At 44.0% G+C, this 16,516-nt stretch overlaps 1 protein-coding gene across 1 annotated transcript; it reads left to right on the top strand.

Moving 5' to 3' along the window:
• The first annotated feature begins 1,479 nt into the window (after positions 1-1,479).
• LOC116991855 (tetraspanin-16-like) lies at positions 1,480-14,973 on the top strand. The gene is made up of 5 exons (XM_033050830.1): positions 1,480-1,641; positions 3,490-3,564; positions 6,925-7,032; positions 13,947-14,099; positions 14,908-14,973. Exons 1-5 carry the CDS (start codon positions 1,480-1,482, stop codon positions 14,971-14,973), a joined length of 564 nt encoding a protein of 187 aa, XP_032906721.1.
• Positions 14,974-16,516: the final 1,543 nt, after the last annotated feature.

Below are 16,516 nucleotides of genomic sequence, written 5' to 3'. Positions count from 1 at the left end.
GTATAAGGATGGATTAGATTAGGCACAGAACCTAATTTCCAAAGCATGCTCTGTACATGAATAAAATGTGATCTTTTACTATTTTCCTTTTTTTTCAAATTAGAGCGTGAAAGCTGAACATGGGGAATCGTATTACCGTACTATTTTCATTTGTTTGAAGATATTCATGATTGCAATCAATGCCATTTTAACTGTAAGTATTTTACAATATTTATGCCAATGTGCCGTCATTTATTTTTGTATTAAAATGGTGCCATCTGAGAGTTTTCACTGTGATTTCATCCTCAGTTTAAAGCAGCTTTATGATTGTAGATAAACCGAACTGCAGACACTGGTCCATGGAAAGAAACACAAAGGTAGACAAAAATGCTGGAGAAACTCAGCGGGTGAGGCAGCATCTATGGAGCGAAGGAAATAGGCGACGTTTCAGTCTGAAGAAGGGTCTCGACCCGAAACGTTGCCTATTTTCTTCGCTCCATAGATGCTGCCTCACCCGCTGAGTTTCTCCAGCATTTTTGTGCCTATTCCCTTCGCTCCATAGATGCTGCCTCACCTGCTGTGTTTCTCCAGCATTTTTGTGCCTATTCCCTTCGCTCCATAGATGCTGCCTCACCTGCTGTGTTTCTCCAGCATTTTTGTGCCTATTCCCTTCGCTCCATAGATGCTGCCTCACCTGCTGTGTTTCTCCAGCATTTTTGTCTACCTTAGATTTTCCAGCATCTGCAGTTCCTTCTTAAGAAACACAATGCATTTCGTTGTCTCTGCACTGTACACTGACAATGACAATTAAAATTGAATCTGAATCTGAAAGTGTTGGAGTAACTCAGTGGGTAAGGCAGCATCTCTGGAGAACATCCATAGGCGATGAGCCTGCTGAGTTAATCCAGCACTTTGTTTATGAAGGAACTGGGTCCGATCCTGTTCTCAGCTGCTGCCTGTGTGGAGTCTGCACGTTCTCCCTGTGACCACGTTTAGTCCACATTTATTGCCACATTCACCAATTAAGGTACAATGGCAGGTAAGGTGCACCTGGGTCTCCTCCAGGTGCCCCAATTTCCTCCCATATCCTAAAGACGTGCGGGTTTGTAGGTTAATCGGCCCTCTGTAAATTGCCCCCAGCATGATGTTAGTGGATGAGAAAGTGGGATAACATAGAACTAGTGTGCACGGGTGATCGACGGTCAGCATGGACTCAGTGGGCCGAAGGGCCTGTTGCCATGCTGTAACGTTCAATCAGTTTCAACCAATCAAAATGGTAGAAATTGTATGTAGGAAAGAACTGCAGATGCGGGTTTAAATCGAAGATAGACACAAAATGCTGGAGTAACTCTGCGGGACAGGCAGCATCTCTGGAGAGAAGGAATGGGGGACGTTTCAGGTCGAGACCCTTCTTCAGACTGCAATGGTAGATATTGTATTCAATGTCAAAATGTTTCTTTCTAGGTTTCAGGTTTAATTTTTCTTGGATTCGGTGTCTGGATGAAGGTTAATGGCGATGCGATCCTACAAATTCTGGGAATGCGTGCTGGCCATTTGCTAAATGTCAGCTATTTCTGTATCATAGCCGGCTGCTTCCTAGCGCTGTTGGGCTTCATTGGCTGCTTTGGTGCCATCAAAGAGAGCAAAACAATGTTGATGTTGGTAAGTTAACGATATTACTCTTAGTAGAGATTTTATTAACTGAAGCAGATTAATAATTTAATCCTGGCATCTCATGCAATGAGATAATAACACAGGAACAGGCCCTTCGGCCCACAATGTCTGTGCCGAACATGACGCCAAGATAATCAAATCTCATCTTCCCGCATATGAACCATATCCCTCCATCCCTGCATCTCCATGTTTAGTTTCAATTCGACAATCAGTGGGAGCCACCACTTGTTGCAATAGATGGTAGTGGTAGCAGAATTAGCTCGGATACTTCCAGTTCCCAGCCCCCGTGATGTGGACACTTCTGCTATGGGGCCCGAGGTACAGTGAAAAGCTTTTAGAAACATAGAAAATAGGTGCAGGAGTAGGCCATTCGGCCCTTCGAGTCTGCACCGCCATTCAATATGATCACGGCTGATCATCCAACTCAGTATCCCATACCTGCCTTCTCTCCATACCCCCTGATCCCTTTAGCCACAAGGGCCACATCTAACTCCCTCTTAAATATAGCCAATGAACTGGCCTCAACTACCTTCTGTGGCAGAGAATTCCACAGATTCACCACTCTCTGTGTGAAAAATGATTTTCTCATCTTGGTCCTAAAAGACAAAAGACTTCCTTCTCATCCTTAAACTGTGACCCCTTGTTCTGGACTTCCCCAACATTGGGAATAATCTTCCTGCATCTAGCCTGTCCAACCCCTTAAGAATTTTGTAAGTTTCTATAAGATCCCCCCTCAATCTTCTAAATTCTAGCGCGTACAAGCCGAATCTATCCAGTCTTTCTTCATATGAAAGTCCTGCCATCCCAGGAATCAGTCTGGTGAACCTTCTCTGTACTCCCTCTATGGCAAGAATGTCTTTTGTTTGCATGCATTTCCGTAAAAGACCTAAAAAAACCCAGAATTAATTAAAGATGGAGAGAGAACCAAATTCTTCCTTCCAATGAAAGATCATCGACCTGTAATGTCAATTGGAATTGTCTCTTCACAGATGCTGCCTGACCTACTGAGTATTTACAACTGTTTATCTAGACAGAAGGAACTGCAGATGCTGGATTCTTGGACTAGGTGAAAACGAGTAGCAAGGGACAATTTACAATTATGCCAAGCCAATTAATCTACAAACCTGCACGTCTTTGGAGTGTGGGAGGGAACTAGAGATCCTAGAGAAAACCCACGAAGGTCACAGGGAGAACGTACAAACTCCGTACAGATGGCTCCCGTAGTCAGGATCGAATCTGGGTCTCCGGCACTGTAATAGCCCTGTCCCACAGTACGGGTTCATTCCAAGAGTTCTCCCGAGTTAAAAAAAAATCAAACTCGTGGTAAGCACGGAGAATGAACGTAGCGGGTACGTCGGAGCTCGGGGACGTCTCTTAGCGGCTCGTACCACTAACGGCAGGTACTCGGGAAGACTCGCTAATGGCAGGAAAGCACAGGAAGACTCGTGAAGATTTTTCAACATGTTGAAAAATGTCCACGAGAGCCCCGAGTACCGACGAGTGGCCATTACCGTAAATCTCCGAGTTCGAATCAGGGCAAACTGGGGAGAGCTCTTGGAATGAACTCGTACCGTGGGACAGGGGTTTAAGGCTGCAACTCGACCGTTGCGCCACAGTGCCGCCCTTATTTTTTCACTGAAAATTTTTTTTCACTTCCTTATTATTTTTGTAACCAGTAACTCAATGTTCCACACATCTTACAGCTCAACAATATAAATGGTAGTTAAATCTGCATTTACTATATGGTGCTAGAACAATAGGTTTAACCAAGCTCTTTTTAACTATATGGCATGGTGAAAATACAGAAAACTAACAACATTATTTTCTAATTTGCAGTATTTCGTAGCCTTAACCACGATTTTTATCGGAGAAATGACGTGTGCAATTGTCGTTTTGATCTTTAAATCAATCGTAAATATTAACCTTTTATTTTTATGTTCAGAAAATAACGATATTTGCTGTTGTTATGTCCATTACAATATCCGTTCTGCTATCGAGTCCAGGTTTTTAAACATAATTTGTTGCACCCAATGTTATTCCTGCCCAGTTTTACCTCAGATGTAAGCCACGGGGTTTCAGATCTTTGGTGTATTTCGAAGATGTCACCAAGATCCAACTTGTTCTGATCAGTAATATGTGAACTGCTTTTCCCATTAATTCCTAACAAAACTTCCCAGTGGCCCAATGGGAAATATAATTGTGAAGCAAAATCACGATTCTTCTGCAACCGAATCGATGGGCCAAGTTTCCAACAAATTCCCCTTTCAATAGACAATAGACAATAGGTGCAGGAGTCGGCCATTCGGCACCGCCATTCAATGTGATCATGGCTGATCATCCACAATCAGTACCCCGTTCCTGCCTTCTCCCCATATCCCCTTACTCCACTATCTTCCAGTATGATCACGTTGTCAGCAATTCTTAAATTTAGGTTAGTTTAGAGATACAGCACAGAAACAGGCCCTTCGGCCCACCGAGTCCGCACCGACCAGAGATTCCCGCACATTAACACCATCCCACACACACTAGGGACAATTTTACATTTATACATTTATACCAAGCTAATTAACCCACAAACCTGTATGGCTTTGGAGCGTGGGAGGAAACTGAAGATCTCTGAGAAAACCCATGCAGGTCATGGGGAGAACGTACAAACTCTGTACAGACAGCTCCTGTAGTCAGAATCGAACCCAGTTCTCTGGTGCTGTAAGGCATTAGCTCTAGTGCCACCCCTTCTTGACCTTCAACTAAAATATATATTTGGTATAAAAGGAACTGCAGATACTAGTTTACAAAATAAAAGACACAAAGTGCTGGAGTAACTCAGCGGGTCAGGCAGCATCTCTGGAGAAAATGGATAGGTGGTACAGAATCCTTCTTTAGACCAACCGGAAACATTACCTATCCATGCTCTCCAGAGATGCTGCCTGATCCGCTGAGTTACTCCAGCATTTGTATATATTTTTTGTAAACCAAAGAAGGGTCCTGACCTGAAATGTCATCTATCCGTGTTCTCCAGAGATGCCGCATGACCCTTTGCCCAAGTCTGGTTTAAAATAAACAATAGCTCTGTGGAAAAAAAAAAACAGAATTACATTTTTTTTGGTCCATCAAACATAACACACAAACGCACACACACACACACACAGACTCTAATTTTCAACTGGCTTAAAAATAAATATAAATGACCAGTTTTGAACAGTGGAGTTTCATTAATTGGATCTGCTTGATATGGAGCCTCTGCAGATACCTCTCATTCTAAACGTCTTCTGCAGAACATGACTGCAATAGTTTCAATGAAATTCAACCAAATAACAATTTTTTAAATATAATTTCAAAGGAAGCTGGTACTAAGATTTTAATAGATAACTTGACTTGGAAATGCAATATTAAAAACCCCATTAAAAAAAAAGTCAAGAGAAAAATGGCCCAATCATTTCATGTGAGTTTAATATCTATTGTGGAAACACAATATATTCTAATGAAATAATATATCCTTATGGAAACTAACCTTGAAGATAGGAGCAGAGATCCGAAATGAGCAAGTCTTTCCATTACTTTTATCTTCTTTTGACCATGTGAAAGAAATGATTGATGAAGGAGGATGGTAGATACAGTATAATTAGATTTTAATAAAGCATTTGACAAAGTTCCCTATGGAAATGTCATGTGATGGAAGTAGAACAAGCTGGAATCAATAGAAGTAAAATGGAATTGAGTCCTGGGAACATCCTCATGAATCTTCTCCGCACTCTTTCCACCTTGATGGCATCTTTCCTGCAGCAGGGCGATCAAATTAGAAAGCAATACCCCAAAGTGCGGCCTCGCCGATGTCTTGTATAACTGTAACATAACATCACAATTTCTATACTCTATTCCTGGTCCGAGAACACTAACGCAATTATCAAAAAAGCTCATCAGCGCCTCTACTTCCTGAGAAGATTACGGAGAGTCGGATTGTCAAGGAAGACTCTCTCTAACTTCTACAGGTGCACAGTCGAGAGCATGCTGACCGGTTGCATCGTGGCTTGGTTCGGAAATTTGAGCGCCCTGGAGAGGAAAAGACTACAAAAAGTAGTAAACACTGCCCAGTCCATCACCGGCTCTGACCTTCCTTCCATCGAGGGGATTTATCGCAGTCGCTGCCTCAAAAAGGCTGGCAGTATCATCAAAGACCCACACCATCCTGGCCACACACTCATCTCCCTGCTACCTTCAGGTAGAAGGTACAGGAGCCTGAAGACTGCAACAACCAGGTTCAGGAATAGCTACTTCCCCTCAGCCATCAGGCTATTAAACCTGGCTCGGACAAAACTCTGATTATTAGCAACCACTTTCTGTTATTTGCACTACCAGTTTATTTATTCGTGTGTATATATATTTAGATCATGGTATATGGACACATTTATCTGTTTTGTAGTAAATGCCTACTATTTTCTGTGTGCTTAAGCAAAGCAAGAATTTCATTGTCCTATACAGGGACACATGACAATAAACTCACTTGAACTTGAACTTGAACTAACTGATGAATGCCAATGTGTCAACATCTTTCCTCACCACCCTATCTACCCGAGCCACTGCTTTCAGGGATCTACTGTATGTGCCAGCACTCCTAGATCCCTCTTCTCTACAAAACACCCTTGTAGGGTGGAGGGTATGTGGACCAAACGCTGGCGGGTGGGACTAGTGTAGCTGGGACATGTTGGCCAGTGCGGGCAAGTTAGGCCGAAGGGCCTGTTTCGACACTGTATCATTCTATGACCATGACCCTAGGGATCAGTTTTCTGTGAAGGTCCTGCCATGGTTTATCTTCAATACCTCATACCTATCTAAGTTAAACTCCATTCGCCATTCCTAGTCCCACTTGCCCAGCTGCTGATGTTCCCGCTGCAATTCTTAACCATCTTAACTGTTTATAATGCCGTCTATTTTATAGTGTCTTCTGCAAACGTACTTGTATATTTCATTAAAGTATATTTGGGGTTGGCAAACTGCCAGTCTGGGCCAGTACCTGCTTCCAATCCCACATTAATGTGGTTAACATTGAAATTGCCCTCAGAAATAACCTGAATGACTTTGGTAAGACCATACAGGAGCAGAATCAGGCCATTCGGCCCATCTAGTCTGCTCTGCCATTGAATCATGGCTGATCTATATTTCCCTCCCAACTAAAATAAGGATGGACAATAAATGCAGGCCCCAGGATCTAGATATGGAAGCAGATTACAGGAAGATATGACTGCTGACTGCCTGTGTTTGTGTTTCCCTCAGATTACAATATTATTTCAAGAAGAGGCCTTTGGATTACTAAAAAATAACTACACTGGATTTGGAGATAAAAACTTTGCAAGTTTCGGATGGGATTCTATTATGAAAACAGTAAGTTACAAAGATCCATGGAATTATTCTGTATTAGATTTACGATGGAGAAATTAAGTAATCAATCAATCAGTTTTATTCATCACATTGCACATAAAGTGCAAGTGAAATTAATTTGCCAGCAGCGGTACAATGATAAAGAACACACACGAAAACACAATAAAAATTTAACACAAACATCCACCACAGCATTCATCACTGTGGTGGAAGGCACAAAATGTGGCCAGTCCTCCTCCAGTCCAGTTGGCTGCTGATTCAGAAGGGGAAGAAATTAGATTGCACTGGGTTTATGTTGAGTGAGTGGCCTATACTGGCTTCTCCCACAATGTCCTGCCGTGCACCTCATCATAATGATCATATGATTGATTTTACTTCGGAGTCACATGAGTGACTACGTGAAGAACCCGCTCAGCGCGCATGCGCGGCATTAACGCCAGCAGTGCAACAGCGGCTGCAGCGGGAGTTAGGCGCTCCCGCTACAGAATGAAACGGACCGTCAGGTGAGTACCCTGAGGTCGGGGTTTTATTACAGGGGAGCCTTTTTCTGCTTCTGTTTTACAGGCAGAGAAAAAGGCTCTGGAGCAAAACTGTCCCCCGTTCGAGGCAGGTGTTTTCCCGATTTCGGACGGGACGTCTCTCCACCCGCATGGGGGGAGAGAGAGCCGCCTGAGCCGCTGGAGCGGCTCTCGGAGCAGGTGCCTGCGAGACGCGCTGCTTGAGGGGCGCTCTCGCTTCTACAAGGCACAAAAGCTCCAGAAAAACCTGTCCCCCGCTCGACTCCAGCGGAGGAGCGTTCCATTGCAGGGGGGCAGCAACAGGCGGTAGGAACAATTACCGGGTCCGGTGTTCCACTATTCCCCGACACCGTGCCGAGCCCAGTCCCGCTAGTACCTGAGCAGCGGGCTGGATGCATAGCCAGCCGAAGAAGCATCCGGCCGGTAGCTTCCGACTTATCGGAGGGGACGTCTCTCCACCCGCATGGGAGAGAGACAGCCGCCTGAGCCGCTGGAGCGGCAGGCGGCAGGACCGCTCATAGAGCGCTCCACCATCCCCGACACCGAGCCAAGCCCAGTCCCGCTAAACGCCTGAACAGCGGACTGGGGGGGGGGGGAAATCCACCAGGAAAACCAACCGGCCGGTGTTTCCCGATTCGTCGGACGGGGACATGTCTCCACCTAAACGGAGGAGAGACAGCCGCCTGAGCTGCATCCAACGGCTCTTGGAGCAGCTCCAGCGGGATGCGCAGAAAGAGCGCTCTCGCGGAGGGAGATCAGGCACCCCCTCCACAGTGTCTTGTGCACTGCCCTCTGCTCCCTCATTACTGGAGGCTAGCATTGGTGACCAGGGCTGGGCTGGTCTGGAACAGGGGCTGGCGGACGAGATCGGGAGTATGCAAGGGGTGCAGGAGCAGGAAGAGCTGCTGGGTGTGATGGACCGCTATGTAGCAACCCCACGTGCTGGAAGACTGCTGGAACCGAAACACGGCCAGCATAAATCATCTTTCGAATAAGCCTTTGCAGGAAGGTGCTTTCTGAGGCACTAGATCTTTACACAGCACCAGAGAACTGTGAGGCCTCAGAGTGCTGACTGTGAACAGCCAAATCTGGGGGCACATGGGGTCACACATTCGTAACCATGAACTCAAGCTACAGCGGATCCTAAGGCTCCTGACGTTGGCCATCACAGCCTTTGCTCGTTCTGTGGACAGCACGGACATGGATACCTGCCAGCAGGATGTACTGGCATTGATGTGCAACACTCAGTTTAAAACTTCCGGCGGGAAATCATAAGACCTGCCCTCAATCCCAAATTCGCTGGGTTATGCAAAGCCCCAGCTGCAGAGACGGACGCTCTGTTATTCGGGAAGGACCTCACCAAAAAGATAAGGGACATGGAAGAGGCATCGAAAACTTTCAGCCTCATGAGGGCAGGCCCCGGGTCGAGCAAACCAAGACCTACAATACCCAAGCGGCAGCACCCCACGGCATCCACCAGTCGACGTCCTCAATATGGGACTGGTGAAAGCTCGGGGACCGCATTTATCCCCAAAGATCTTTTTTAGATCAGGGCCCCATGGAAAATGCGCCACCCCCCAACATCGCCAGCACGTCAGACAAGCAAAGCCTTCAAGAACATGAGAAAACAGAAGAAACCCCAATAACCATGGAGGTAGGTGGGTCTGGTTCCTGCCAGCATATAGAGTAAGGGTTCTTTACTAACAGGGGGGAGATTACACTTGTTCAAAGAAGCATGGGGTACTGTCACGAGTGACAACTATATACTCAACAGCATTAGTGGATATGAAATACAATTCATGTGAGAAAAATCGCCGCCAGTTCAACATTGGGCCCAAAGGGTATTTTCTCCCTCCGTCAAAGAGAAACGTGAGGGACAAGCTGAACTGGTGAGACTTATCACAAAGGGGGTCATCGAAAAGACCAAACATGAACCTTTGGGATTTGTATCGAATATATTCACTAAAACCAAAAAAGATGGTGGATGTCGCATCATCATTGATTTAACATCACTAAATAAGTTTGTTAAGTATATACATTTCAAAATGGAGACATTTGTTACTGCCAAACAACTGATTTCCAAAGGATACTTCATGGCAAGCATTGATCTCAAAGATGCTTACTATCTAGTACCCATACACAAGGATCATCGCAGATACCTAAAATTTATCTGGATGGGACAGCAATGGCAGTACAAAGCATTGCCCAATGTGCTAACTTCAGCCCCAAGATTATTCACCAAAATATTGAAACCAGCCATGGCAATACTAAGAAAACAAAAACATATTGTCATGGCATATCTGGATGATATTCTGATAGTAGGGGAAAACGATGGAATTGGCTGTGGCAGCAGTATCAGCTACAAAACAGCTCCTCGAAACTCTGGGGTTCGTCCTACATCTAGATAAATCTAAGTTGAAGCCATCCACTATCATGGACTACCTGGGCTTCACAATTAACTCGGTCCATATGACTGTTACCTTGCCAAAGGCAAAAATGGTTGAATTAGCACAATCATGCAACAATTTAATGGTCAACGAGCGACCAACTATTCGACAAGTAGCAAGAGTAATTGGGGAAATGGTAGCAGCATTTCCGGCTACACAATTCGGACCTTTGCACTATCAAAATTTACAGAGAGCAAAGGTACAGGCACTAAAACGACATACAGGTCACTATGATCGTGTCATGAAATTACCCACTGAAGCAATATCAGAGCTACAGTGGTGGGCAGAAAACGTTTGGCATAGTTTCAGCCCTATCATCATCACTAACCTTACTTTAGTTATTCAAACAGATGCCAGTGCTCAGGCTGGGGAGCGACTAACTCCATATCCAGCACAGGTGGTAGATGGACTAACCTAGAGTCATCATTACTACTTACACTGGGCATTAACTATCTAGAGATGTTGGGCGCCTTTTATGGTTTAAAAGCATATGTATCTAATATGCAGCACTTGCATGTTCGGTTACAAATTGATAATACTATGGTGGTGGCTTATATTAACCATATGGGCGGCATAAAATCGTTATCATGCGACAAATTGGTCAACATGATTTGGCAAGGGTGTGTCGAAAGACATAATTGGCTATCAGCTACTTACCTACCAGGTAAGTTAAACACCCATGCCATGAAAAAATTAAATTCCTGGGTTGCAGGTTTTGAACAGACCTTACCTGAAACTAGGATTGTCCGAACAAACCATCACCACCATGTCGCCATCCCTTCGAACATCCAACAGGAGGCAGTACTTAACCAGCATCAAAAAATGGGAGAAGTACTGCCAGGAAACAGGGACAACGTACGCAACAACCAGCGCCAGGACAACAGGCGATGGGATCCCATCCACTGGTGGTAAAACTGATGAAGGGTATTTACAATATCAAGCCCCCTAAGCCCAGGTATACCCATATTTGGGATATCAGTGTGGTCCTGACATACCTCAGGGAATGGCCACCAGCCAGATCCCTCGGTCTCGAGCAAGCTACACTAAAGACGCTCATGTTGATGGCACTTGTATCCGCCCAGAGGGTCCAGTCACTACACAAGTTGAGGCTGGACAACATGGTGACCACCCCAGATCAGATCACATTCATCATACAGTGTCTGGTGAAACAAAGCAGGCCAGGAACAGCTAATCCAGTAGTGGTATTCCGGGCCTACCCACCAGAGCCACGGTTGTGTGTCGTGACCCATCTACAACATTACATAGACACAACCCACAATATCAGAGGGAGTGAAAAAGCCTTATGGGTCAGCCACAAGAAACCTCATGGCCGGGTAACGAGCCAAACCATTTGAAGATGGCTCAAACAGGTACTGAAGGCTGCCGGAATAGATACTAATACATTTAAAATCTCATTCCACTAGGGCAGCATCTACATCAACGGCCGAGAGAATGGACGTACCGGTTGACCATATTCTGAATACAGCAGGATGATCGAGGGAAACGACATTCTGAACTTTTATAACAAGCCGTTGACGAAACCTGATTTATTTGCAGAGAAAATATTACAAGCTGTAAATATTTAATTTAAGCCCGGAGGAGCAATTTATTTTGTTATTGTTAAAAAAATACCTTTTTTGTTTCTCGAAAAACAGATTCATTGGTTGATTACGATAACACTTCCTCCCTCAAGAACTTCGGCAGTGAGTGAAATAAAACTGTTACACGGTTTGAAATCACAGAGCTTTGAAGTCTTCACGTAGTCACTCACGTGACTCCGAAGTAAAATGGTAAGATTAAACGAGAACTTACCAGTTTGAAGTTTGATCTGTATTTTATGAGGAGTTACGATGAGGGATTACGTGCCCACCGCTCCCACCCTCATTGTATGGATCAAACTAATAACTGATGTCTCCTTTTCTTTACTATGTTTACTTCAAATAACTGTCTATCTGTGATTCCACACCACTGCTTGGAAGTATGCCGCGCATGCGCGCTGAGCGGGTTCTTCACGTAATCCCTCATCGTAACTCCTCATAAAATACAGATCAAACTTCAAACTGGTAAGTTCTCGTTTAATCTTACTATTATTCCTTCTTCTCCCTGCTTCCGTCCGGCACAGAAAGTTGAAAGTGCAGAACCACCAGGCCAAGGAGCAGCTTCTTCCCCTCTGTTATCCCCTTCTGAACAGTCCTTCCATAAACTAAGGTACTGTCCGATTCACCTCCACTCCATGGCGGACATTGGACTTTGTCTATGGAACTGATGTGCTACAATGCTGAGAACATTCTTGCAATACAATTCAATACAATACTATAATACTCGGACAAAACTCTGATTATTAATAACCCATTTTCTGTTATTTGCACTTTATCCGTTTATTTATTCATGTGTGTATATATATTATAATAATAATAATAAATTTTATTTATGGGCGCCTTTCAAGAGTCTCAAGGACACGTTACAAAAATTTAGCAAGTAGAGGAAAAACATGTAAGGGAATGAAATAAATAGTAAAGACATGACTAGTACACAAATTAAAGACAGAATTCAGTTCAAAACACAATATGAGGCAATTCAAGCACAGATGAAAAGGGAGGGGGACGTGGGGCTAAGGATAGGCAGAGGTGAAGAGATGGGTCTTGAGGCGGGACTGGAAGATGGTGAGGGACACGGAATTGCGGATCAGTTGGGGGAGGGAGTTCCAGAGCCTGGGAGCTGCCCTGGAGAAGGCTCTGTCCCCAAAACTGCGGAGGTTGGACTTGTGGATGGAGAGGAGACCGGCTGATGTGGATCTGAGGGACCGTGAGGGTTGGTAGGGGGAGAGGAGGTCAGTGAGATATGGGGGGGGCCAGATGGTGGAGGGCTTTGTAGGTGAGGACCAGGATTTTGTAGGTGATCCGGTGGGAGATGGGAATCCAGTGAAGTTGTTTGAGGACTGGAGTGATGTGATGCCAGGATTTGGTGTGGGTGATGAGTCGGGCGGCTGCGTTCTGGACCAGTTGGAGTCGGTTGATGTAGGTGGAGCTGATGCCAAGGAGAATTGAGTTGCAGTAGTCCAGTCGGGAGGAGATGAAGGCATGGATGAGTCTTTCAGCAGCGGGAGGTGTGAGAGAGGGTCTGATTTTGGCGATGTTGCAGAGATGAAAGAAGGAGGTTTTAATGACATGGCGGATTATGGTATATGGACACACTGATCTGTTTTGTAGTAAATGCCTACTATGTTCTGTGTGCTGAAGCAAAGCAAGAATTTCATTGTCCTATACAGGGACACATGACAATAAACACACTTGAACTTGAACTTGATACTTTATTAGCCAAGTATATTTTGCAACATACAAGGAATTTCATTTGCCAAGTCAGTCATACAAATAAAAAGCAACGGAACACACAAAATATATTTTAACATAAACATCCACCACAGTGACTCCTCCACATTCCTCACTGTGATGATGGAAGGCGAAAAAAATGTTCAATCTCATCCCTTCTTTGCCCTCCAGCGGTCGTGGGCCTCGAGCCTTCCGTTGACGGGACGATTTTACTCCCGTAGCCGGCAGTCGGTACTTCCCCGTCGAGGCAATCAGCTCCTGCTTTGGGGAGGGGGGGGGGGGGATCTCAGCTTCCCCCCCGTGCCAGCCATCTGACCCCGGGTCGGGTCTTGTCGAATGCCGTGCAGATTCCAGAGCTTCCCGACTCGCTCTCTCTGCTCCTTCTCCATGTGACCGCGTGGGTTTTCTCCGGGAGCTCCCGATTCCTCCCACATTCCAAAGGCATGCAGTTTTGTGGGTTGATTGGTTTCTGTACATTGCCCCTAGTGTCTGGGATAGAACTAGTGTACGGGTGCGCTGGTCAGCATGGACCCGATGGGGCGAAGGGCCTGTTTCCGTACTGTATCTCTAAAAACTGAAAAAGAACTAAAACCTAAACCACAAATGTATTTTTGTCATTTCAGTTCCATTGCTGCGGGTTAAAGAATTACACGGACTTTGAAGGATCATACTATCAGATTACTAAAGGACGTTTGTATCCGAAGAGTTGTTGTCGAAACCCTTTTTCTGCTGACTGTGATGGAATAACAATATCATCAGAAATTATATTCACAAAGGTACAGGCTGGCAATATCAAATAGTGTGCAAGTCTGGAAAGTTGCGATTTGATATTCAGGTTTTTCGTTGTTAAATTACATGAATGAACACAACAAATTCATTATTTTTTTAATCTTAAGGGCTGTTTTGCTTCAGTAACTGCAATGATCAAAAGGAACAGTGCTGTTATTGGTGGTGCAGCGATAGGAATTAGTTTAATTCAGGTAAGATGTATTCATTGTACTCATTTGAGTCGGCACGGTGGCACAATGGTAGAGTTGCTGCCTCACAGCGCCAGAGACCCGGGTTCGATCCTGACTACGGGTGCTGTCTGTTAGGAGTTTGTACGTTCTCCTCATGACCTGGGTTGGACTTTCCCTGGGGTCTCCGGTTTCCTCCCACATTACAACTACGGACAGGTTTATAGGTTAATTGGCTTGGTATAATTGTAAATTGTCCCCAGTGTGTGTAGGATAGTGTGCTGGGGATGGCTGGACAGTGTGGACTCGGTGGGCCGAAGGGCCTGTTTCCGCTGTATTTTTAAACTAAACTAAACTAATCCACTCCCATAACCAGTGTGATTCCAAGACGAGGTATTTTGTAATCTCAGCATCTGAGTGGCATTGATGAAAAGGAGTCTGACGAAGGGTCTCGACCCGAAACGTCACCTGTCCATGTTCTCTAGAGATGCTGCCTGACCAGCTGAGCTACTCCAGCACTTTGTGTCCATCGTTATATTTATGTTTTAACATCCATTTGCTTCTTTTGACAGTAAATGCTGCTTTATCTGACACCATTAACATTGTTTCTTGTGTTTCCTTTCTCTAGCTGACAGCCATGATATGTTCCCTGGCATTGTTCATCAACCTATTCCGCAGAGTAGCTTCAATTTAGAAACATTGATTTTCTATTGTATTCCCTTGAAATGTTAACTATGCGTGTAAATAAAGGATTCATAATAAAAGTGACCAGAACTGTAATAAAATCTGCTATAACGGATTTTAATTTTTTTATTTTATTTATGTTTTTATTAGAAGCCGTGTACAAAAGTATAAACTGCGGCATATGACATAATACATTTATTGTACAGCTTCCATTTTAATTTTTAGCAGAGGTGAAATAGAAAAAAGAGAGAAAGGGCAAGAAGGAAAGTGAAAGAGAAAGTAAGTGAAAGAGTGTAAGAATGGAACCCCTAAACTACCAAATGAGTGTAGTCAAAGAATGAGCAAGTAAAAACTTAAAGAAATAAAAAAACAAAAACGGGAAAAAAAAAAAAAAAAAAAAGTATTGATATACCTGCTTCATTTCTCTCCCCACCCATCACCCAGTCCGTAAATCGGTTTAATTCCGAAGTTGTGTTGCACCATACTATCCTTGTAATGAATCAATGAAAGGAATCCCTATCTTTGAAAATTGCTCTGACTTTCCTGCTAAGAGTTTATATCTTATATCTTCAAGATGTAGCATCTCAGACATGTTTGTAATCCACATTTAAGAGTTGGGGGAGATGTATTTTTCCAAAATTTAAGTATACATTTTTTCACCATTATCAGGCCATAATTAAGGAAACGTCTTTGAAATATTGATAGCTCAGGGCAGGCTTCTGCTGTAAGGATTTCAATCCATTAAAAATCATTCCAGCATCTAGCTAAATGTTCAATGCAACTGGCTTTTAATACCACTGCCGTTATCAACCTTTGTTTAAATATCAGTAGTAGTCCTTCATAAGATCATAAGTGATAGGAGCAGAATAACACCCATTAAGTCTACTCTGCCATTCAATCATGCCTGATCTATCTCTCCATCCTAACCCCTTTATCCTGCCTTCTCCCCATAACCTCTGACACCCGTCCTAATCAGGAATCTATCTATCTATCTCAGAATCAGAATCAGATTTTATTCGCTAAGTATAATAATTATAATAATAAATTTTATTTATGGGCGCCTTTCAAGAGTCTCAAGGACACCTTACAAAAATTGAGTATGTAGAGGAAAAACATGTAAAGGGGAATGAAATAAATAGTAGAGACATGACTAGTACACAAAGTAAAGACAGAATTCAATACAAAACACAGTATGAGGCAATTAATGCACAGATGAAAAGGGACGGGGACGTGGGGCTAAGGATAGGCAGAAGTGAAGAGATGGGTCTTGAGGCGGGACTGGAAGATGGTGAGGGACACGGAATTGCGGATCAGTTGGGGGAGGGAGTTCCAGAGCCTGGGAGCTGCCCTGGAGAAGGCTCTGTCCCCAAAACTGCAGAGGTTGGACTTGTGGATGGAGAGGAGACCATATGTTAAAAAGAGAGGAGAAAAGTATGTTTTGCAACATACGAGGAATTTCACTTAAATTAAAATTAATTTAAATTAAAATACAATTAAAAGCAACAGAACACTCAAAAACACAATACATCATCTATTGTTGTAATAAAACACCG

Source organism: Amblyraja radiata, chromosome 35 (genome assembly GCF_010909765.2).
Source record: "Amblyraja radiata isolate CabotCenter1 chromosome 35, sAmbRad1.1.pri, whole genome shotgun sequence".
Classification (NCBI taxonomy): Eukaryota; Metazoa; Chordata; class Chondrichthyes; order Rajiformes; family Rajidae; genus Amblyraja; species Amblyraja radiata.
This window is presented reverse-complemented; position numbering and strand designations above follow the sequence as displayed.